Source organism: Aspergillus aculeatinus, assembly GCF_003184765.1.
Source record: "Aspergillus aculeatinus CBS 121060 unplaced genomic scaffold BO66scaffold_91, whole genome shotgun sequence".
Taxonomy (NCBI): Eukaryota; Fungi; Ascomycota; class Eurotiomycetes; order Eurotiales; family Aspergillaceae; genus Aspergillus; species Aspergillus aculeatinus.
In genome coordinates this window covers 65,529-89,032 of record NW_020291560.1, presented here as the reverse complement: position 1 = coordinate 89,032, position 23,504 = coordinate 65,529, and the positions used below count along the sequence as shown (strand labels likewise).

At 55.8% G+C, this 23,504-nt stretch overlaps 7 protein-coding genes across 7 annotated transcripts; 3 read left to right on the top strand and 4 right to left on the bottom strand.

Moving 5' to 3' along the window:
* Positions 1–578: 578 nt before the first annotated feature.
* On the top strand, positions 579–1,955 carry BO66DRAFT_396521 (metal dependent phosphohydrolase). The gene has a single exon (XM_025648490.1). It carries the CDS (start codon positions 674–676, stop codon positions 1,769–1,771), a length of 1,098 nt encoding a protein of 365 aa, XP_025497861.1. The 5' UTR covers positions 579–673; the 3' UTR covers positions 1,772–1,955.
* On the bottom strand, positions 1,934–3,650 carry BO66DRAFT_256255 (aldehyde dehydrogenase family protein). Its single transcript, XM_025643007.1, has one exon. It carries the CDS (start codon positions 3,588–3,590, stop codon positions 2,097–2,099), a length of 1,494 nt encoding a protein of 497 aa, XP_025497860.1. The 5' UTR covers positions 3,591–3,650; the 3' UTR covers positions 1,934–2,096.
* A 560-nt stretch (positions 3,651–4,210) lies between these two features.
* BO66DRAFT_386400 (CAIB/BAIF family enzyme) lies at positions 4,211–5,713 on the top strand (the record flags this gene model as incomplete). The annotated part of the gene is made up of 1 exon (XM_025646179.1): positions 4,211–5,713. One exon carries the CDS (start codon positions 4,211–4,213, stop codon positions 5,711–5,713), a length of 1,503 nt encoding a protein of 500 aa, XP_025497859.1.
* A 397-nt stretch (positions 5,714–6,110) lies between these two features.
* Positions 6,111–7,786, top strand: BO66DRAFT_444418 (putative salicylate hydroxylase; the record flags this gene model as incomplete). The annotated part of the gene is made up of 5 exons (XM_025651591.1): positions 6,111–6,218; positions 6,284–6,471; positions 6,546–6,712; positions 6,798–7,104; positions 7,174–7,786. 5 exons carry the CDS (start codon positions 6,111–6,113, stop codon positions 7,784–7,786), a joined length of 1,383 nt encoding a protein of 460 aa, XP_025497858.1.
* Positions 7,787–8,984: 1,198 nt separating this feature from the next.
* On the bottom strand, positions 8,985–13,548 carry BO66DRAFT_386393 (putative cytoskeleton assembly control protein Sla2). Its single transcript, XM_025646178.1, has 12 exons — positions 13,211–13,548; positions 13,084–13,130; positions 12,996–13,013; positions 12,827–12,902; positions 12,592–12,749; positions 12,433–12,513; positions 12,327–12,384; positions 12,094–12,278; positions 10,987–12,035; positions 10,778–10,927; positions 9,505–10,719; positions 8,985–9,442 (listed from the first exon to the last, which is right to left on the bottom strand). Exons 1-12 carry the CDS (start codon positions 13,216–13,218, stop codon positions 9,356–9,358), a joined length of 3,132 nt encoding a protein of 1,043 aa, XP_025497857.1. The 5' UTR covers positions 13,219–13,548; the 3' UTR covers positions 8,985–9,355.
* Positions 13,549–13,745: 197 nt separating this feature from the next.
* Positions 13,746–17,284, bottom strand: BO66DRAFT_396519 (PH domain-containing protein). The gene is made up of 2 exons (XM_025648489.1): positions 16,496–17,284; positions 13,746–16,421 (listed from the first exon to the last, which is right to left on the bottom strand). Exons 1-2 carry the CDS (start codon positions 16,960–16,962, stop codon positions 14,096–14,098), a joined length of 2,793 nt encoding a protein of 930 aa, XP_025497856.1. The 5' UTR covers positions 16,963–17,284; the 3' UTR covers positions 13,746–14,095.
* A 1,518-nt stretch (positions 17,285–18,802) lies between these two features.
* Positions 18,803–23,073, bottom strand: BO66DRAFT_416232 (proteasome regulatory particle lid subunit RPN3; the record flags this gene model as incomplete). The annotated part of the gene is made up of 6 exons (XM_025649585.1): positions 18,803–18,964; positions 19,022–20,229; positions 20,529–20,533; positions 21,084–21,157; positions 21,215–22,512; positions 22,578–23,073. 6 exons carry the CDS (start codon positions 23,071–23,073, stop codon positions 18,803–18,805), a joined length of 3,243 nt encoding a protein of 1,080 aa, XP_025497855.1.
* Positions 23,074–23,504: the final 431 nt, after the last annotated feature.

Genomic DNA, 23,504 nt, shown 5'->3' with positions numbered 1-23,504 from the left:
GGGTCTTGTTCGAGTCTTTGATTCTTGCAACAAACTTTGTCGTGTCGCTGAATGTACATTTCTTTCTTTGCAGTAATGTGGTGATAACCTGCAGAATGAGCCAGAGGACTTAGCATACTTGGGTCGAAGACTCACTTGCGAGTGCGCAAGGCATGGTGACTAGATCGATCCTGAGGACCCTCTCCTTGGTGAGATTGGGCTGTCAACCGAACCGGACAACAAGCTCCAAAGTAGCTAAGCACTATGCGGAAACATCTTCGATGCCGACGGCTTGCAATTTAGATGAAGCGTTGACATTCCCACCACTATCTCAGAAGCAGGTGGTCGAGGCTGCTGCAGTCCAGATCGAGTCCAGGTTCGGTCCCAATCTACTCGGTACCATTCAATCCAACCCAACATGCGATGCGAAATAGTCATATCTAGCCCCCTCTTAGATATCTGAAGGATTTTCTTGTTTTGCATTCACTGGATCAACGTTGATGAAATTGTTGCCTGGCTCATGTGACCTGCCCTGCATTTCCCTTGGTAATCGTGACTCTACTCGTGCTGAACAAACCTGCAGTGACCAACCCAGACTTCTTCTTTCTCCCTCTCCCTTGGACTCTGTACACATCTTCAATTGATTATTCTTCCACCACTTCCATCCTTTCTTTCCTCCCCGCATATCCTCCACATGTCATCCACCGACGACGCGTGCATCATTACCTCCGAGATGGCCGCCGACGAGGACCTGAAAGCGGGGCACTTCCAGACGCTGACGATCGAATCCCCCCACCGCATCATCATCACCGACACGCTGTACGGCACGCACGAGATCACCGAGCCCGTCCTCCTCGACCTGCTGCAGAGCCCGGACCTGCAACGTCTGATCGGCATCTGCCAGCACGGCGTCACCGGCCACCTGGGCTTACTCCCGGGCGCCGTCAAGATCACGCGCTTCGAGCACTCCGTCGGCGCCTGCCTGCTCGTGCGGACCCAGGGCGCCACGCTGGAAGAGCAGGTGGCCGCGCTCCTCCACGACATCAGCCACACGGTGCTCAGCCACGTCGTCGACTGGGCGCTGTCCAACCCGCAGGAGGAGAGCTTCCACGAAGTCCACAAGGCGCGCTACCTGCAGACGACGGGCATCCCGGCCATCCTGGCGCGGCACGGCATGCCGCCGACCGTGCTGCACGAGGAGCAGTACCCGCTGGTCGAGCTGCCGGCGCCGCATCTCTGCGCGGACCGCCTGGACTACGCGCTCCGCGACGGCCTCGCCTTCGGGAAGCTGACCCAGGACCGCGTGCGCGAGCTGCTGCGCTGTCTGCGCGCCTTCCCCTACCCGACCGCGCGCAACCGCATCCTGGTGCTGGAGCACCGCCGCGTCGCGCTCGGCTTCGCCCGCGCTTATCTCCAGATCGACCAGGAGGTGTGGTCCAACCCCGCCCACGCCGACATGTACAAGCGCACCGGCCGGTTGATCGGGGAGCTGGTGCGCCAGGGCAAGATGCCCGAGGAGGTGCTCTGGACGCTCTCGGATGAGGAGTTCTGGGCCCTGTTGCTGCGGCTGGCGGACGCGGAGGGGGCGGCGATGTTGAAGCACTTCGAGCGGGAGGGGCTGGCGGAGGAGCACGGTCTGCCTCTGCCCAAGAATGCGAAGATCAGGACGGTCGATCCCGACGTCTGGGAGAATGAGTACATCCCCGCGCCTCTGTCGCAGTTGAGTCCCGAGTGGGCGGCGGAGCGTCAGGCCTACATTGCTCGTCGCGAGGCGACACGCGCGTTGGACTAGTTGGCAGGGTTGAAATTTGGAAAGACTAGACTGGATGCTTCAGGATGAACTACGCGATTATGTGGCGATCTACAGACGAAATGGCTTATCTTTCCTTGTATCTATCTTGCACCATGCTTGGGCATACACATTGGCGCTACATCAGAGCGGGTTGGCAGAGACGGGGCTTTTCGTGGAATGAGAGAACAGCAACCAGCTGCATACTAAGTTATTGAGCACATGAACAAGACCCGTAGTCTCCCTTCGAAGAGAAGGAGTTGAATCATAGACTCGCAACCCAGCGTTGAACTAACATCTCCAGCCGGACACAGACACCGTCTGGACCCTAGCCATACCGCGCATCTTTGGGCTCGTCATCGAACCAAACCGGCGGCACCCCATAGTTGACGACCGTACTCTTGAGCTTGGTGTAGCTCTCATAGGCGGCCAGGCCATTCTCCTTTCCGATGCCGCTCTCCTTGAACCCACCCCAAGGCGACGAAGGGTCATTCAGGTGATGGCCGTTGATCCAGACAATGCCGGCCTCGATCTGGTCCGCCACGCGATGCGCCTGCTTGAAGTCATTCGTCCAGACCGACGCCCCCAGCGCAAAGGCGGTACTATTAGCGATGCGCACGATCTCCTCCTCGGACTCGCACTTGAGCAGCGCGATCACGGGCCCAAAGACCTCATTACACGCCAGATCCGAGTCCGCATGGGTCTCGATCACCGTGGGCTCGAAATAGAACCCTGTCCTGCTCGAAACACGACCACCACCACAGAGAACCTTCCCCCCCTCCTGCACCGCCCTCTCCACAAACGCCGCACATCTCTCCACCGCCGCCCGTGAAATCACCGGCCCAATCTGCGTCGTCTCGTCCGTGGGATCGCCCACCCGCAACGCGCGCACCCTCCGCCCCAACACCTCCCTGAACTCCTCATAGATCCCCCGATGCACCAACAGCCGACTCCCCGTGACACACGTCTGCCCACTGGCGATGAACCCGGCAAACAAGGCGGCCCGCACCGCCGTGTCGACCTCGAGGCTATCGAACAGACACACGGGCGCCTTGCCGCCGAGCTCGGCCGTCACCGGCACCAGATTCCGGGCCGCGACGGCCGCGACGGCACGATACGTCGCCATGCCCCCGGTCAGATCGATCTTGGCCAGCCGGGGATGCTGGCACAGGAACCTGCCCGTGTGCGCGCCGTAGCCGCTGACGATCTGGAGCACCCCGTCCGGCAGCCCGGCCGCCTGGAAGAGCGCGCCCATGCGCAGCACGGACAGCGGCGCCAGCTCCGACGCCTTGACCACGACGGTGTTCCCCGCCGCCAGCGCCGCCCCGAGCTTCTTCATCGCGATCAGCAGCGGGTGGTTGTACGGCGTGATCAGCGCGACCACCCCGAGCGGCTGCCGCGTCAGCGTGTTCGTCACCGACGGGCCCTTGAACGGCGGCACCGACCCCTCGTGCACCCGCGCCACCGACCCGAAGTACTCCAGCCATTCGGGGACCCGCGCGAGCTGCGTGCGCATCTCCCGGATCGGCCGGCCGGTTTGCGCCGTTTCGAGGGCGATCAGGTCCGGGAGCTGCGCGCGCAGGAGCCGGGCGGCCGTGGTGAGGACCGTGAAGCGTGTGGTGGGGTCGGCGCGCGACCAGGTGCCGCTTTGGAAGGTGGTGAGGGAGTCTTCGATGATGCTGTTGATGGTGGTCTCGGGCGTGGCGTCGATGGTTGCGAGCGCGGTGGAGGTTGCCGGGTTGAGGACCGTGATGCGCTCGGGGGTGGCGGCGGCGTGCGCGCCGTTGATCCAGTTGGATACGTGGGGGAGTTGGTCGGTCATGGTAGGTAGGGGGTGTGTGGTTGCTGGGCTGGTGGGAGAGGTGTAGTGGTGGTAGAAGGGGGGGGGGGGGGGTTGTTGTTATATGGGGTTGACTTGAGCATCTGTACAGCAGTGCATACTCGACTGCATCTACCCCGCACACGATAAGCACCCCCCCCATCTTATCATCCCATATCTTCTCCCAAGCACGGAGTATCGCTGGCTCTGCGATATCTTATCTATCTACTTGAAGTCTGTCTCAAACGCATCTGGATTGCCAATTCCCATGGTACAGTAAGTTACTTGGTAGGTTGTTGTTTCTCCGCCAGGTAAACAACGTCGCTAATCTCCGCCCCTACAACTCTCCACCTTGCTAGGAATAAGCTGGCTATGAATCTGGTTTGCGAATGCTAGACTCTGCAAAGACAGAAGCTTTTTTACCTGTAAGGCGAATCTCGTCTCTTGTTGCAAAACACAATCATTCGACCCCATTTCCTCTCGGCAACTCGTGCCGTGTGATCGGACGCTGGCCCGGGCCATTGCCGAGATCGAGTCATACTTAATCCCCCTCTTGACCCCTCGAGCGTTAGAAAACATTCGACACAAAACATTCCAGCAGGGTCCACGGCACATGACTAAGAATGGCAGCATCAAGCTCCGACAGAAGCGCGTTCACTTCCCAGGACTCCGTCGCACACCTCTGGCGCGACCTCGGCCTCCCCGAAGCCAGTCTGGCGTCGCTCGACATCACCGACCCCGAGAAACCGGGTCTCCCCTCCTCCTTCAAGGTGGGCCATCTCGCGCAGGCGTCCATCGCCCTTGCGACCTTGCTCGCCGCGCAGATCCACAGCCTGCGAAACCACAACCACAACCACAACCACAACCACTCCCCACGACCACCCACAGTGACCGTCTCGTTCCGCCACGCCTGTGTGGAATTCAACTCCTGGCGACTCTACACGATCGACGGCGAGCCGGTCCAATTCCCCCCAACCAGCCCGGTGGGCGGTCTACACAGAACGTCTGACGGCTACGTGCGCGTGCATGACGGGTTCCCGAACCACCGGGACGGAGCCAAGGCGCTCCTCGGCTGCGCGCCGGATGTGACGATGGATCGGGAGGCCGTCGCGGCGAAGGTGGCCGCGTGGCGGTGCGTAGACTTGGAGCAGACGGGGGTCGAGACCGGGCTCGCCATCGCTGCGTTGCGGAGCTTCACGCAGTGGGATGTGCTTCCCCAGGCCCGTGCCATTGCGGATACGCCGATCCGGCTACGCAAGATTGGCGACGGCGCGTCAACGGGGCCGGGGCTGCCGGACTGCCTGGGGGCTGGCGGCGCGGATAAGTGCCTGCGCGGGCTGCGGGTGCTGGAGATGTCTCGCGTGATTGCGGCGCCCTTGTCCGGCAAGACGCTCGCCGCCCACGGCGCCGATGTCCTGTGGGTGACGAGTCCCAATCTCCCGGATTTGCCGGAGCTGGATCGCGAGATGGGCCGTGGGAAGAGGACGATTCAGCTGGATCTGCAGGCTGAAGAGGATGAAGCGGAGCTGTTCAGGCTCCTGGACGAGGCGCACGTGTTCATCCAGGGTTACAGGCCGGGGAGTCTGGCGGCGCGCAGGCTGTCCCCGGAGGCGATCGCGCGAAGATGCGCCGGTCGCGGGATCATCTGTGCGAATCTGTCGGCGTATGGTCCGGACGGGCCGTGGGCTGGCCGTCGCGGATTCGACTCCCTGGTCCAGACGTGCTCGGGGCTGAATGTGTCCGAGGCCGAGCACTTTGGTGCTGGCGAGGCAGCCCGTCCGCTGCCGTGTCAGGCATTGGATTATGCGGGAGGCTTTTTCCTCGCCGCCGGGGTCATGGCGGCGCTGTACAAGCAGGCGACGGAGGGCGGATCGTGGCAGGTGGATGTCTCCCTGGCCGGGGCGATGAAGTACTTGCGGTCGCTGGGACAATACGAGGGCCGAAGCGGATTCGACGCGCCCGATTATCTCCGTCCGGAGGATGTGCCTTCGGAGTACATGGAGACGCATATGACGGGGTTCGGCAGGATGACCTCGGTGCGACATTCAGGGTCAATCCAGGGGGTGGAAGTAGGATGGGAGATAATGCCGAAGCCATTGGGCGCTGACGAGAAGCGATGGTTATAAGCTGCTCTAGGCCATCAGTGGTCAAGTGGCAAGTGTCGACCTCGTGTGTATTCTTGGGTGCAGTTACACACATCGCATCTGTGCATCTCTTCCCAATACCACCTTGCTTCTTCCGCTGGCGTGATCAAAACGCCTGACAGTTTTCGCTGGAATGTTTGTTTCCCCTCTGTATGACCTCATGATGCACGGTGCATACACCCCCTCCTTCAGTCCAGGACTCAACTTGCTTTTTTTTCCCTCGTCTCGAATTGCTTTGTCCACGTATTCGTACCTCCGTTGAGTCATGCGGGGTAAGACAGTTGCTTCGTTTTCAATCGACGATGGCCCCTCTCTTTGTTCTTCTTCTCGGACACCACCATAAACCCCCATTCACAAGCTGTGCCACCTCCCCACCACCATGAAGGTGATCATCATCGGCGCCGAAGTAGACGGACTCATCTGTGCGATCGCTTGCAAGCGGGAGCAATTGGATGTGATTGTTCTCGAGCAACAGGCTGAGATTGAGGTGAGTGGAACTGACGGGGGCGTGGCAGGGGATTTTTGTTTGCTGATTTCCGCTTTCGCCTGCAGGTCAATGCCGGTATCCAGATCCCTCCCAACGGAGCCCGAGTTCTGCATCAACTGGCTCTTCTGGAGGCTGTGACTCGCAAAGGGACTAGTACAGAATATCTGGATTTAAGACGCTTTCACGATGGGGCGTTGATTCGGTCGATGCCGTGGGGAGAACCGGTTCGCCAGGCTTACGGGGGACCTTGGCTGTATGTCCTGTACTTCCATCCCAGGGCCAAGGCCCATCTGAGACAAACCAACTCAAACTAATACTGCAAAACAGTAATATCACTCGAGCGGACCTTCTCGACATACTACTCGACAAAGCGCGACAATTAGAGATAGACATCCGACCTCATGCCATCGTGGAGGAGATTCATTGCGACACCGCCGAGGTGCTTTTGAAGGATGGAGCTCGCATTCAAGGAGATGTGGTGATTGGAGCCGATGGTTTGTTTCTCCCTATTCCTTGATGCTCTAAACGGACAAAGAGAACCTCGTGCAATGCTGAAGATGGCGACCCACGGGAAAACAGGCATCTTCTCTAGCACTCGAGACACAGTCTTGAACCATCCAAGCCCGCCCAGCCCAGCCGGCGACATCGCCTACCAAGCAACCATCTCCCGATCGGCGCTGAAAGCCATCGACGACGGCCAACTCGACGAGCTCTGCTCCAAGAACAAGATCACCACCTGGTTAGGTTCCGCGCAGCATACCGTCATCTTCCCCGTCCGGCAGGGAGAAGAGTATATGCTTGTGACCTACCACGCATACAGCACTCCTCCAGCAGAAGCAGCCGGTCTTGCCCAGATACAAGCACTGCATCAAGGCTGGGATCATCGGTAAAAGCCTCTCTTCAGCCCCCAACATTCCCCCTGATCCAACTCCTTGCCTAACAATCCCAACTTTAGACTCCCAACCATCCTCGCCCACGCGACCTTCGCCTCCCAAACCACCCACCACACCCTCCGCGACCTCCCCACCTGGCGCAATTCCCGAACCCTCCTTCTCGGCACCGCCAGCCGCATCATCCCCCCCTACCAAGCCCAAGACCTGGCCGCCACCCTCGAAGACGCCGCCGTGCTCAGCACGCTCCTCGGCCTCCTGAACCACCACAGCCCCGCACCCGACCAACTTCCGCGCCTGCTCCCGGAGGTCCTCGCCCTCCACGAGGCCCTCCGCAAACCGGCCGCCACCAAGGCCGTCCAGGCCGGCCTCCTCAGCCGCCGCGTCCTCCAGGTCGGCAACCCGGTGGGCCAGGTGCTCCGCAACTGGTTCCTGGGCGGGGCGGGCATCACGCGGGACACGGACGCCGGGTGGTTGAAGCTGGTCTCGGCGCAGCAGGAGGCCACGCTGGGAGGGGGAGGGGGAGGGGGCAGGGGCAGTCTCCTCGACGAGACCAGGGCGCGGTTCGAGGCGTGGAGGAAGGAGCGGCTGCCGCTGCTGGCGGCTGAGGAGTCGAGGGAGCGGTCGTCGGCAGGTTACGGCATTGGACGGAAGCGGTTGCGGTGTTGGACGTATTGACTGGCTTGCAACGGGGCTGTGTATATGATGTTTAATAATCCCTGGTTTCGAGTAGGATGTGCGATGGTGGTTGCCTGCTTTTGTATTATTTTTTTTTCTTGGTGTATTTCGTCTAACTTTGGATTCTCAATACAATACTTACTGCTAGGGAATGGATCCCCTTTCTCTCATCGTAAGCGTCGGATGTAACTTACTGTCGAGATTATTGTCCCTCCCCAGCAGATCTACCTCAAGTCACGACACGAGAGGAAGTCCATACAACTGACTCCTCCAGTGCTCCCAGACTTCTCCCACCCACCCACCTACTGTACCTACCTTTACCCCACCGAATCCACCAACCCCCCTGAAATCCACTCCTACCTTAAGAAGACACCCCATCGCCAAGAAAAGGCCAGTGAAGAATAAACACAAACGTACAGTGCAGTGCAGTCCAGGTCCTTATAGTCCTGGAGCGTGTCTCCCGTAGTACAGTTACTAGCAGAGGTACGGAGTACGGAGTATGAGTATTGAACCCTTCTTTCTCTTCTCCACTCGGACCCACCATCCCTCCCCTTTCCCCACAATCACAATCTCCAGGCTACTGCCCCCTCCCCCACTCGCCTGCAGAACCGAATCTGATGGACATGGACATGGACATACATGGTCAAGAAGCCTTGACTAGTCCGCCCGCGTTCGCGGAATGCAGCGAGTTACGCTCCCATCAGGTTAGGCGCCCTCACGCCCGTTGAGGCTTGAGATTGATTGTTTTGACCGCTACGGATATCGTTTCAATGGCGTTGGTTGGTGAGTTACGTCTACCAGACCTAAATAACCGCTCTAGAGCCTATTTCCCTTGTAGAAAACACCACGACGCGCGAGAGAAAATGTCGCCAGCAATCGAGATGCCCGGCCACCACCACCCACAACACAATGCTGTTGAGACTGCTAAAGACATGATATGATGATAGAGGAAGAGGGAGAGGACGGGGAGGGAAAGGTCCACGGTAAAGCCACCGCTTTCCAAGTAAGGAAAGCGCACCCTCATCCTCACCAGCCAGACGTGTTCGTTCCACTAAGACCCTGACTGAGGATGAAGATCCGGCGTGGCTCTGGGGGCAGCTAACTGTGATTGGTTCCGGAGTACAGTTCTGACTTTTGAATTAAACGTCTCGAGTGACCATAGTATGTATAAGGGCAACGCGCAACTGGTCATGCCTTTGTGCAATTTACAACGTAGCTTAAACCTAGACAATGACACTATCATAAGAATCTAATAAGGAGAAAGAGCGCAAGGGCTTGACTCGTGGTGTGTCCAACGAGCTAGAAGCGACCGTGGGAGGTGTATTGGCTGTAGGTACAATAAATCACAAAAGTGCAAAACCAATGCCATGCACGACTGCCAACAACGAGAGAGGGAAATGGGGAGGAAGGGTGATGACAGGAAAATAAAGAGAATCAAGAGAAGGGTCCTGGGTCGGCCATCGGACCCGACGAAACAGTAGGTACAACGACGCTGACAACCATTGCAACATGCGACAACCGTACTCGACAATCACCCACATCTCAGCAACATTGATCATCCCCGCACCATCAATCTTCCTGGTAGGAAATCTTGCGCATCTCTCCCAGGCGTTGGCGGGCGCGAGCAAGACTGTTCTCCAGCTGAAGAATTTCGACCTGGAATCCCAAAATGAGTCAGCTTTCTGTACCCTAGAAAGAAGTCTAGATGAAGAGCTTACCTGTTGCTCCATCTCCCGCACCTTGAACTCATGGGAGCCGAGCTTGCTGTAGTCGACCGCTTCGTTGTCTTCCTGGTTCTTCTCCTTGATGATACTCTGCACCTGCCGCACCAAAGCCCGGCACGCGGCGCCGACAGCCTTGCTAGCGCTCTCCAAACGGTCTTGGGTCTTGCTCATGAAGCTAGCCTTGACACGACTGGCCGCCACCAGCTGAGCCGTGCTAGCAGCCACGTCGTTACTGGCCACGATCAGCTGCTCAGGCGAGTTGCGACCGGAGATAACCCCATCGGCCGTCTCGATCAAAGTGTTGGTCGAGTTAGCGACGGCCTTGGCTGCCGAGATCAACCCCTCCGTCCAACGATTGTTCTTCTTATAGAATGCCGTGCGCGAAGAGCTACCACGACCCTCGCGGACAATCTCTTGCTGCGACTCAGTCGCCGCCTTGATCAACTCGGCGATGGCGTTGGTCACGGCAATGGCCGCTTCCAAGATAACGTCATTAATGCGAAGCTCGTACGTGGTGTAGCCATCACGGGGCTTCTTCTTGAGCTTCGCCAGGCGCTGCGCCGCAGCATCGATGGCATCAGCCGCCTTTAGAAGCTCCTGGTCGACAAGGTCGCCGAGGTCTCCATTCGTGGTGATTCTCGCGCTCTTGGGAGCGAAGACGTCGACCAACTTCGACAGAGCCTGCAAGTCTCGTTGCACCTCCAAATTGTTGTTGATCACCACGTCGGTCTTCTGCAGAGCCTCCAATCCCTCCAGACGGAACGACTGCAGGCCCCGGAAGAACCGTACTGTGGCTTGTGCAGACTTGCGGGCTGCGTTAAGCAGCTGATCGGCATTCTTGTCGTCTTTAGCGAGGCGAGTCAATCCCTTCGTGTTGCTGAGAACATCGGCAATTGAGCCGGAAAAGATCGACACGGTACGGATGATCTCCGCGTGCGTGCTATTAGGTCCGTCGGCGATGTAGTTGTTGAAGGCAGTGGAGAATTCGGTTGCCGACGCAGACGCCTTTTCGATCTGGGAAAGCACATAGGGAGGCGAGGCATTTTGGTTACCAGCCTGCATGGTAGAGTCCACTTCGTACAAAGCATCATCCACCCGCTGAACACCAGTCTGGAGAACGGAATCGATGATATCATTGATCTTGGCCACAGTGCCGTGCAAGACTTGATCAATCTGAGTATCAAGAGCTGTGTCGACATCACCTTGGCTCTTTGAAAGGCACAGGGTTAGCCAAACACTTTCTTTCGTTTCCGCGGGCTAAACGTACCAGTTTCAACTCTTCGAGTTCCATCAGCGCCTGCTCCATTCCGGACTTGTACACCTCAATTTCCTCGTCCTTTTCGCGAAGCGCGAGCTCGTGGTCACCATCGCGTTCCGAGTTTCTGGAAGAGTACTCCTCCAGAGCACGAGTTTTTTTCTGTATGCGGTCACTTAGTGTACAGTTTCAGGTATGCCCTTATGCAAAACGGAACTTACCCTGAGAGACTCCTCCAGGTCGGCCATCTCACGGTTGTATTTCGACAACAACGTGGAGATCTCAGTACCCTTCGAGCGCTCGGCGTTCTCTGCGCGCTCAATGGCCATTCGGAGCTCCCGCTTGAGTTTTTCTAGCTCCTCCTTGTTGTTGCCGGTCAAACGATCTCGGTCATGCAGTGCGCGATCTCTCTCGCGGATCATGTCGGCCAGCTCCAAGTTCTTGGTCTTGAGCTCACGTTCGAGCTTCTCCCGTCGCTCGATCGCCTCCTGGGCCGATGCAGCCTTGAGCTTGAGGCTCTTCGTGGTCTGCAACAGATCCAGGTGCTCTTGGCGCAGTTGCGAGTAAAGCTTAGCTAGAGCCTCATACTTGGACCGCCAGGTGTTCACTTGCTCCTGCAGGGATCGGATTTGATCATCCTTGGAAGCATTTTGCAGGTTCAAATTCGCAGTTAACTGGTTCATCTGTTCCTCCAGGTCCTTGACTCGGCGATCATACTGTTGCAGCATCAACTGATCGCGCTCATATTGAGCACGAGCATTCAAGTTCTCTTGCTCAAGCTCAGCCAGTCGACCTTGTGTTTGAGTCTGGTATTGATCGCGCAACAATTGCTCATGAGCCAGACGCTGTTGCTCCGCCTGGAGACGTTGTTGTTCCTCGAAATCCTGCTGCGCCTGCTGCTGCGCCAGGAGTTGTTGGCGCTGTTGTTCCTCCCACTGTTGTTGCAAGCGGCGCTGCTCCGCCTCATATTCCTCCTGCTGGCGCTTCGCTTCGGTGGTCCAGAAGTCGTTGATGGGTTCTGGATCTGCAGCCACTGGCTTGGGAGGTGGGGTGGGTTCGGGCTCGGGCTCTTTGGCTGGTCGTCTCGGAAGAGCGGGACGATCATCGTCTTCTGACAAGAGATTGGGCGGATCCTGCGGCAGCTTGGGAACGGTGATTAAACTGGTGAGGTACCGCAAATTAGAGCATTCGTAGTAGAACCGCACGAGGCGGTAGTGTTGGGCGTCATATCGGCCACGGAGAGGCTCCAAGGCTTCGTGGTCACCAGTCGCTAAACGGGCATCTGTTAGTCTCCATAGATCCGCAGTTGCAGGGAAGGTAGTCTCTACTTGTGTGCATAGCCCTTAGCATGCTGGTAATGAACTTGTAAATGCCGTAGCTCTCCTGCACCAGCGGAACCAACGCAGAGATCCGGCATTCATTGTTTGTGCCCGACTGGAAATGCGAGAAAATGAGTTTCTGGAAGGCATCGATCTGGTCCTGAAGAGTCATGAGGTCGCTAATAGTTTCGTAGCTATCATGATGTCAGCCAAGTTTGGTGCTAGCGTCATGATTCGCATACCCCTCATTAGGATCATTGATCGTCTTCAGACTGATGTACTCCTCGTACTCGAAGAGGCCTGCGAAGATTTAGCATGTATCCGAGAGCCTGAGACCGGTTTCCGCACCATTGAACTCGGGATGGTTTCGGTGGAAGGCAAGCTTCGACTCGAGGAAGTAGACATACTCCCGGATCAGGGGTCCGTATCCTAGAGCATCACGGTGGATAGTCAGTACTGAGCTCTAACGGCTTGTAACATTTATCCACAGTTCAGATGGCCACCCACCTCGAAGACCCTCGCCCCCGACACCTCGCATGAGGCTGTCAATCCAGTTGGCATGTTGTTGCGCTTCACGAATCACTATCGGGTGGCCTTCTTGCAGCACCTTATGGATCGTGATAAGCGCTTTGAAGGTTTGCACCTCGTCGGCAAGGACCGGCTGGCTGTGACGCAGAGACAGCTTGGTTAGCCGTCACCATCATCGCAAATGAGCATTGTGAAGAGCGAAGCTACAACATACACCTTCATACCAGCCCAGAAGGCCGCAGAGGATTTATGGTCCCATGTATAGACGATGCAGCTCCGAACATGTTTCCCTGGGCGAGCATTAGCGACGGACGGTCAGACGCGGATGCAGTGCGGAGCGGTGCTTCGGAGGTCGAGAGGGTGATGATGAGATTAATGCGTACGTTTCGGTGCAGTTTCCTCTGCGATTGAAATCTGATCAGTCACAAGAAGCTAGAAGGCCATCGTTAGATTGAGCTACACTTGACTTACCGATGCTGGTAGCTTTGCGAATGTTGATGGCCAAATCAGCCTCAGTGCTAGACACATCATGTTAGTCGGTCTTCAACCCTTCCGAGCTTCCGCGCATATCTGGTAGAGCATAATAGATGATACGTACCGACTCATCTTGACGGTGCAGAGCTCTTGCTCTTGGGGGTGGTAGGGAATCAGGGGATCAGGGGACGGGGAAATGCGGCGGGAGCCGGTGGGCCCGAGTGCGCAACTTAATCAATCAGTGGAATGAAATCACAGGTGCGCTCAACGGAGGAAAAGGGGCAGGACGATAGAAAATATTCAAAAGATTGGGAGAATGTGACAGCCGACCGGCACTGAGTGGAAAAGAATGTAAAGAGGAAATTGGGGAAAGAGGGGACAGATAAACAGATAGACCGACAGCGATAGGAGAGTGAGTGAGTGAGTGAGTGAGTGAGTGAGTGAGTGAGCGAGTGCAGTGTGGGTTGGGTGAGGAAATGACGTTCTGAAAGTTGATTGACGGCTGCGGCCTATCCTTGGCGCTACCGCCGCGTCAACTGGGCATGAATACTGTACAGTACGACTCAAACTATACGGGACAACGTAAGAATGCTCAAGGCAGCCACAATACTTGCATCCAAAAGCCATTCAACAGACTAGAAAAGGATGGAAGACCTACTCCATTTTCTATATTTCATCAGTCCGAGACTACCTCAGTAGACCTAATCTGATTCGAATTACACCCAAACAATCCACAACGCCTCCTGTTGCCTTGCACCTTGCGCGCTCAAGAACCAGCCGAGAAAGAAATGCAGCAAGTGATATAATTTAAGTCAGATGTAGTGGTAGTCTGGCTGCCAGCTGAAACTGCTTGAGTAACCACTGCGATCCACTATCCCCTCCTCCTCCTCATCATCATGGGTCTATGCGAGACGTCCATGGGGAACGCACAGCGCTCTGCGATATATGACCACTAACAAGCACAGACACCATAAGGTGCACAATGACTTGCAATTGTCGGTTCATTCTCTCAAGGGATGATCCCGTCTGTGGCTGATAACCATTCCATTCCATGTTTTCCAGAGTCGGGATTGACCACTGAGGCTACCGTCGGTGGTTTTGGCTCGGATGCCCCCCCATCTGAGGTCGCTTCCACGAGACTACTGTGATTCTGAGTTTCATCTGACAGAGAATGTAAGGATGCATCAGCTTCCTTCGGTGTTGTTGCCAATGTCCCCTCCGGGGTCATGTCAACAACCGGGCTGTTGGGACCTGAATCATATGGCGCTTCAACCACCAATAATTCACCGGGACGGCTACTGCTGTCATCGGGATGATAGACAGGTTTTCGTCGGGGCGGCAAAGGGGGTTTTGGAACAGGTCGGTGGTTCTCTTTCTCCGGCTTATGCTCGGAGAACGGTGCATGGCTAACCGGCTTGCGTTTGGGGACAACCGTCGAACTTCCCGTTCGTCTGTAGCTGACCTTGTCAGGTCGCGGCAGCGGTGTGCCTGGAGGTGGGAGGGGATGACCACGCCCAATCGGCTGCTCCGGTGTGCCAGCAGGACGGGAGGCATCCTGACCGGAGCTGGAATCCCCCTTGCCAAACACGTTCCATCCCCATTTCTTGGCCACGGACGTTGCCGTGTTGAAGGTCAGAGAGGCTTGTGACTTGACATCGGAGTTTGTTGCAGATGTAAGAGATCGAGTCAATGTCTCCATCGTGCTCCGCCGCCGCGATTTATTGCTGTTCAAGGATGTGGTGGAAGCATTCGTCATGCTGTCTACGTTCATCGACGACTCACTACCGTGATGAATCGAAGGGGGTCGTGTGGGCAAATCGCCATAAGACTCTCGAGAGCTGTCGAACGACTCAACAATGGAAGGCTCGCGACTCTGAGAAGCACTTGTGGGAACGAGGTGACTATCGATGGGAGGTGAAGTGCCAGGTGTCCTTTCTGGTGAGCTAGGCGGGGAACGGGTGGATATCTCGTTCATCGTGCTGGTTGCATTAATCTTTTCCTCCCCCTTGGGTTCGGATGAGACTCGGTCGAAACCTACATGATCGGCAGTCACCACGGGGTCCGCAGCGTTGGAGAAGGTCTGGGAACGGATGACTCTTGGAGGCGAGGTACCCAATTTCTCTACAGCAGAAGACAGGGCACCTGTGCCACTCTTTTCGGAGTCCCCAATAGAGGCCTTCGAGGCCTTGCGGGCCTTCAAGGTCGCTGTGCCCGACTCTCCAAGCGCAGGTGCACTCATCGTGCGTTCGTCTTTCATCTTCAAGATTTCCACGGACTGGTCAGGGACACCCCCAGGCATCGGAGGCTGCGCCTCAGATTCGTCCGGGATATCTGCCTTCTCGTCAGGTTTCGGGATATCTCTCTGCCAGATTCCACCACGGAAACGCTGGGGCTGAGTATCCAGGAATGGTATATCATCCCAGAATGGTAGAACACAACTCTCCGCGACCACTTCACGGATTCGGCTTTCAATAGCACGTAGGACGATACCAAGCGTAATCTGCTTGGAGCTCACGATCGGTTCGATATTCATTTCCATGTTGGGCATTGTCTCAAATGATATCCAGATCCGGTTACTCGGAGGCGGTTTGAACTTGATGAGCAAATGCCCCTCGAGTTTCTTCAAGACAACAGCTAGGACAATATCCACTTCCCGGGCCTTGAAACGAGGACCCAGATCGATACGGACGGTAGCCGAGATCTGAACACGAAAATTGCCGGTATACTGCACGTCCGTCTCCACGCAACAGGTACCATCGACAGTCAAATCCTTGAGCCTGGGATTGATTATGAAGGGGGCCCCTTCTCCCATGTCGATCGTTTGTAGACCGATCTTGCTGATGAAATTCGGCTTGTTGACGCGAGATATCTTCTTGGTGATCTTTTTCCTGATGAAATCCTCCATCTCCGGCGTCTTGTACATTGCCAGAAACAACCGACCTAGGACGGCGTTGATCCAGCGGGTTTGCAGCTGTTCCTCGGAGGAATGAAGTCGCTGCACAAGTGTCACAATGTGCTTGGTATCGAAGGCCTGGTGTTTCGGAGGGCTATCCGCGGAGTTCCACAGCCTGGACTGGTTCTGCAGCATGGCGAAGTAGAAGTCCTCCTTCTCCGACAGGTTCTCCGAGAACAGAAAGAACGGTGGCGTGGGGCCTCCGAGGTCTCCCAACGACTCCAAACGTCGTGACAGGCAGATAGCGTTCCTTTTCAGCCATAGCTCTCCTTCCGGAATTTCTCCCTCTCCGCCATGAATGCTCACATCGTGGTGGGCGAGGGAAATGACGTATCGAACTTCCACTTGGTTCGCGTTATCGTAGAGCATCAAGTGCCCATGTCTAGCACATACGGACGGTCAGGATCAATCCTCGCAGAACTGCGACCAAAGGGAGCGACACGCAGCATGACCTACCGAAGCACGATGTAGAATACATTGCGCGCCCGCTTTCCGTTCTTTGTAACATTTTTGGTCGGTTCAATGGTCGGCGTCTGCTTGCGATCGAATAAACTTCTATACATGGCTTGGTAGACACTGGGGCTCTCCGCGGCGATCACCTCACCCGCCGGGGTGGTTCTTTCCGGAGGTTTCCCATTGACTCCACCGGGAACATATTCACGACAGACTGCGAAATATCCGGCGGCCACGTCCGAGTCATGCGTACGGTGGAACTTCTCGGCCAGCTCATCGGTCCCGGACTTTAAGCTGTACTGATCATCGTTATCGCGTTGCAGGGAGTCGCGCGCGGGTTGGCGGGTTAGCTGAGAGGGCGGGGATGATGCAGTCAGATAGGCATAGAGGAGGAATAGCGATATGACGAGAGGGATAAACGTGAGTCCACCAAGGACATAAACGAAGAGAAGGTTGCCGAATGAACTCATTGGGGAGCTGAATGGATTAAAGGACCGGCAATGAAAGCTCCATCATCATGGGGTAAAGTGACACCAAAGGGACCAAGTGGCAGCAGAGACCGAGAGTATTAGACCAGCCCCTGTGAGTGAGACCAGCTCCGAAGAGAACAGAACACGAGGGAGATAAGGGGTGGGGTGGGGAGGTGGGGAGAGGAGAGGAGAGGAGAGGAGAGATGAGGCGAGGGAAAGGAAGAGAGGACAGGTGTATCACCTCTTCAGTCGGTGGTGGTGTTTTCCTTGGGGGAGAGAGAGGGCGGAGAGGAGAATAGAGGAGCTGGAGGAAGGAAGAGTTATGTGGTTCCAAGTTCCAGCTCGTCACTGCACTGCAAGTACTAACTTAGGCAGTACGTTACCTAGGTAGTAGGTACAGTAGTTACGGAGGAAGACTGTACAGTGCTTCAGACACCAGCCTTGCCCTGGAAAAACCGTTACCTCCGCGCTTTCCGCCACGGCTCAGTGCTTTCTTTTTTGGCCTTGGTTGATCTGGTTTGCTTGTCTGGTGGCTAGCCTCAGGCATAGGCATAGATGATTGACGTCGATTCGATGACGGAACCCGGCGGCTGAGTGGGGAAAGTTCAAGCTGGGAACTTGGGAAGGGCTCAATTTACAGGCTACGTTCTAAGTCACTCTTAGGTACTCCGTACTCCGTACTCCGTAACTGGTTGGAAGAACGTTGCCCCGCCCCCAGCCCTGCCAACCGGTTAATCCCGTGATGAGTCTTGCAAGTTGCAACTCGCCAAACTGCCCACGTAGTTGTTGATCCCCCGCCCGGCCATTCTATTCTTATATTCTCGCTATTGTCCTGTTGATCCAGCAGATCCAGCAGATCCAGCAGCGACTTCGACAATAATGTATCGTAAACAGTACAAGTCTACAATCTTAAGCAGCTGGACACGGTCGTATCACTGGTTTCTTGCTTTCTTCTTGTCTTTTTCTTTGTAATTTCCCTACACGGACCCATACCTTCATGTGTCGCGGTTTGACGGTCCACTGGGTTGAAGAACCCATATCACCATGGTCCCTCAACTAGAAATCTGTTATGCTAATTGATAAATACACATATGATAGAGACTGGCGAGGCTAGAAGCGATGTATCGAGGCCTACTAGTTACCCATCAATTATATAGGTCATCACATCGCTGTCAACTAAGATGGATTCCCTAACTCTTGGCTTCTAGAATCCTTCCCATGCCCGAAAGATCAACTAGCCAGGGTTACAGTTACTGAGTACTAACTTACAGTGAGCCCCTGGTTGAAATGCAGGAGAATGTACCTGACATGAGCCCTGCAGCTGGAGCCAATGCGGCTATCCATCGACTCATCGCACCACTTGGCTCTGTTTCCATGACCGAAAATTCAAGCTAAATTTTACATCTTTGAAGCAAATATAGGTACAACACACACAAATGCTTCCAGAAATTCATCCCTGCCTTCCTGCTTGCATCCATCCATCCAAGGAGCCCAACCTGATCCGCTGACCGATTAACCGAGTGCGATTGACCCAAGCTCATTCCAGTTTAGCCCATGTGCTATATAGCCAACCAAGCTATACGATGGAAAGAGTTGCCAGATGATCCCCCAAAACCAAGCTCGTGACAGCCAGATATAAACGATAAAGAGATAGTAGTACATGGGACATGTCGGCCTGCAAAAAGAAAAGGAAAGTGTCTAAGTTTATGAACAGAGGGAGAAAAGGAAGGCTGAAAGCGAAACAAAACGGCCGGGCATCCCGAGCTTGGTCTCTATGATAAGAACGCTTTGCAAAAGACGCTGATGCACACGGATCGTCCGTGTCGCTGGTTGGATCAATCTATTTCCGACGGTTCATAGTCTTCTCGCACATCTGAATCAGACCAGCCTTGGCTTCGCTGTCAGGGAAGTCCGCGAGCGCGGCGATCGCCTTGTCGATATATTCCTGGGCCAGAACGCGGGTTTGTTCCACACCGCCAGCCTTTTGGACAAGTTCGCGAGCCTGTGAGTGTCAGTCAATGTTGCTGGACGCTCAATGGGCTGAAGGGATCTTATTTACCATCTGAACGTCACCGGCCTGGCTGAATTTACGGCCAACCAGCGGGCCTAGTTCAGGAAACTGCTTCCACGCATACAATAGCGGGGCTGTGGCCAGGCCCAGCTCCAAGTCCGCACCGGCGGGCTTACCCAGCTCGGCCTCGGTGACCGTGTAATCCAACATATCGTCCACCAGCTGGAACGCCAGTCCCAGATTGCGCCCGTATTGGTAAGCGGATTCGACAACCGCAGGAACACTATTGCCCAGCACCGCGGTCGACCGGCAAGACTTACTGATCAGACTGCCGGTCTTGAGGTACGTCTTCTGCAGGTAGTAGGAGAGGGTCTCGTCCGTGAAGACGGGCTTCTTCTCGTCCGCGGCTGTGTTCTTCAGCTGCATGAATTCGCCCTCCACGAGGTTGGTGATCACGGTCGACATCAGCTCGATGACCTCGGGGTCTCGCAGCCGGGCCAGAGCCACCGAGGCCCGACCCAGCATGAAGTCACCCGCCAGCACAGCCATCTTGTTTCCGAACTGCAAGTTAGCCGAGGTGAAGGAGCGGCGCGACACAGCATTATCGATGACATCGTCGTGCAGTAGAGAGGCGGTATGAATCAACTCGGTGATCTCCGCGAGTCGGCGCTGTGTAGGGAGGATATTTTCATCGCCAGCAAAGTCGTAGGCCGCATCAGGGTTACTGCTGGAGGTCGCGGAGGACAGCGAAGGGGGGAGGTCTGGGTTGTTGTCGACCAAAATGGAGGAGGAGGTAATCGGATCATTGACCGTCGCGTTGTAGTCGACCGTCTGGGGTTTGCGTGGGCACAGCGCTGTCGCTTGTGACATGAGCAAAACAAGCAGCGGCCGCATGTGTTTGCCCTCGCTGCGCGTGTAGTATTTAGCCACCTTGTCCAGCGTCGGGTGGCCAGACCCAAGCAATTGACGAAGGTTCTTGGTCAGGAACTTGAGCTCCTTGCCGACCATGCGCAATGGGTCGACCGAAATGCCCGGCGGCGCCTTGGGGAGGCCTTTGAAAAGTGTCTGGGCCGCCGACACGGCCGCCCCGAATGGAGAGACATCTCGCCGGCGGGTGGGATGATATTTGCGGGTTTGCACTTGCGTCTGGAGAGAGAGGAGATCATTTCGGAGGCATTGCCAGCAAATTGTCGTTGTTGTCGACGGCGTCGTGATGCGAGACGATAGTACTAGCCCGGCGGCTGGGACTGTGCGAGCTTTCATGATGGGAAAGAGAGGTGGAGAATCGAGGCGAGTACACCGAATCAGAATCTAAAAGACAGTCATACCCAAGGAGCAAACAGCGATTGGAAACCGGTCCAGATCCGGCAATGACTGTTGGGGGGGGGGAAGAAAAGGTCGGGAATAATCAATAGATTAATTGAAGCCGAAGAATTCGAGAGAGGGAATCGGGCGGTCACTGAGCTGGGCTTGCAGTGCCTGCAGTGGAACAGACCTCGGGCCGGATCGGGGTTCCGCCTGGCGCGTCACTCATCATCAATGGCTGGCCTCATACCTTCCCTGGTGCATACTGGTGCATATAGGTACCTGAGTACGGAGTACCTACCTACCAATGCTCGACCGACCTCCTTTGATAAGCAATGCCACATCTCTCACAAGGAAATTGGCTGGTCTAAGTCGGCTATGATGAAGATTACAAAATGAAGAGGCTCCCCCGGTCGCATCATCACCTCCAACACCTAACTCGAAAGTCAAAAGGAAAAGAATGGAACAGACGAGTAGGCGGGGAAACAGCATCTACACCGCAAACAACATAGGAAAAATGATTCAATAATAGATGAGAAACATGGAAGATCACGCCGGCAAAAGCTCAATCCTGCCAATTCCCCTCAAACACATCCCGGAACATTGAATTTGCAGATAAGAACACATGATTGTTGAAGGCCTCCCTGTCCAACCGGTCGGGGATCGGCAGAGAATTATGGAAGGAACGAAGCCAGAAACCTGCTGCATGTTATTGACGCTCCATAAGATAATCCCTTAGATAGCATCAAAGTCGCCGCCGGCGTCTTCATCATCCATGTCTCCCTCTTGAATCTCCTTGGCCAACTCCCGCTCCCGTTCCCGTGCTTCCTGTGCACTCTTCAACTCCAATCGGTGCTGGTTCATGGGGAAACGCATGGCCTAGTATTGAGATGGTGAGCACAAGTATGATTAGCAGGACGTGCGAGTTGAACTCACCTTAACGCTCTCATCGTGAAGACTCAAGCAGGCTCTAATACGCTCGTGGAAGACCTCACCCGGCTCCCGAGTAGCATAGATGTCACCGACCTCCTTGCTCTTCATGAAGCCACGCTCATGGTCCAAGCTGGCTTCGATCACCCCATCACGAATCGCCTTGGCCACGATGTACTCAGCCGACTCCTCGCTGTCCAGGCCAAGGCGAAGGCAGATGTCCCGAAGTGAGATGCGAGAGTAGGACAGTGACATCATGCGAATGCCCGTCTTGATCACGTTCTGTCTCAAACGCAGGATGAGGGTGTATGTACCATCCTTGCGGAAGGTTGCAGTGTACGTATTTACAATGTTCAGGAATCCATCCAGATCACCGACGCTCACAGCCTGCACCAGTAGGAAGTACGGGTGCAGGGCACGCTCCAACGCAGGCTGACGGAAAATCGCCCGGTCGGGAATATCACCCATGAGCAGCTCGACGACAACGAGCAGCTTATGGGATGCCTGGTAGAAACCGCGTGCACTGTGGCTGGACGGAGACTTCCGGGTAGCGCCAATCAAATGCCCGTGGGCGTCCGTGTACTGCAGCTGAATGGCCCGGATACGGCCCAAATAGTACAGGTAGCGGGCAATCTGGTTGTTCGAGGCAGACGCGGGGAACCGGTTGTGCGAGATCAGCAAGTCCGCCTGCGATATATGGGAGGTCGACAGGTAGTTCCGCAGAAGCAGGGTCATCACGGTCGCCTGAGTATCCACATCTTTGCGCAGGACAGCCGTTCGCAGCGCGTTGAGCAGAGGCTGGCGAATCGATGTGACAGATGCAGCGGGCGACGGAGGAAGGGGCGCAATCTGTTCGTAGAAGAGAGAATAGTAGAAATAGACTCGGGCCGCCAGAGAATCAAGAGTGCGGCGGTTGAGCGCCCGCAGCTGCTCGATCAGTTCTGTGGAGAACTTGGCGCCCTTCTGGAATTCCTTCTTGTCGTACAGATAGATCTGAACAAGAATGGAGAGATAAGTGTCGATCTCGGGCAGGATTTCCTTAGGGGTCGACTTAGTCTTCTCCGATTCGACGTCCATCTTGGAGCTGGCGACAGCACTGTCAAAAGCGCCAGTTTGATCGATGGCGCCCAACAGGAAAGAAGCAGTCAGGTTGGAGGACGGGTAGTTCTCGACGATGACTTCTGCCAGCACATCTGGTGTGATGTGCTTGCGCATGGACGATATCGAACGCAAAACGCGGAGAGTGAATCTGGGGTCGAAGTGGCTGACAGCTCGCTCAAGCAATGTGAAGTTGGACTTGATATCTAGAGTAGATCGCATAAGTGGCCATCAAGGTATCACAACCCCTTGGACTTAAGAGTCTACTCACCTTGGACAGCCTTGACCTTCGGGTCAACCTCTGACTTGGACTCCTCGGTGTCCGCACCCTCCATGGCGATGTCGCCTTCATTGTCCGGAGCTTTCTCGCCGGATAACCTCGAACCCTTGGTCGGGGGCACTACAACAGTCATCTTCTCGTCACCTTTCCGATCCTTACTGGCGGTGAATGAGGATGTAGGCCCACCTGCCGTATCCTCTCCCATCTCAACATCTTCCGAACCATTCATGCCGTTCTCCGTCGGGTCGGAGCCGTTGGTCCGCGGCTGGTCCCGCTGTTCACCCATTCCGGAATCTGCTGTGCTATTCGACGAAGCGGCTTTCGAGGCGGTGGTAGATTTGGCCTTGTTGGCAGCGGCGCGATTGGGCGCCGGTTGGTCCTTGTTGGAGCTGGTGTTCTGTGAAGTAGAGCGACCCTTCTCACCGTTAGCAGATGAAGAGGTATCCGACTTGCTGTTCGATCTCAGAGAGCGCCTCTCGGCCGGCATCCTTGGTGAACTGAGGGTCTTTTGGCTAGAAGGGGAGGGGGAGATAAAGCTTCGGCTTCAGCTTTCAAGCTCAAATGAGCAGTGAGGACCGCAGTACCAGAAGCAGAGGAAGGGGCAAGAGATGAAAGACCACCGGTGAGAGGGTGGGGGGGAAACAAGGGTTGTGGGGTAAGAGACACACAGAGAAAAGTCAAAGATGCAAACAGAAGGCAAGATAGATCGCGGATGGTAGGTGAGTGAGTTGGAAGCAGATGGTTGATGAGGTGGTGATGTGATGTCAAGGCTGGCTGGCTCTGGGATGGACAGCGAGAGAAGCAGCCCAGGGCAGCTTAGTCAGGTTCGGTCTTACCGGTCGGGGGGGGGGGGTCAGCTGGAGTGACAAGCTACCTAGCTTGCGCGTGCGCCTGGCGCCTGGTCAGTCAGTCCGGTTC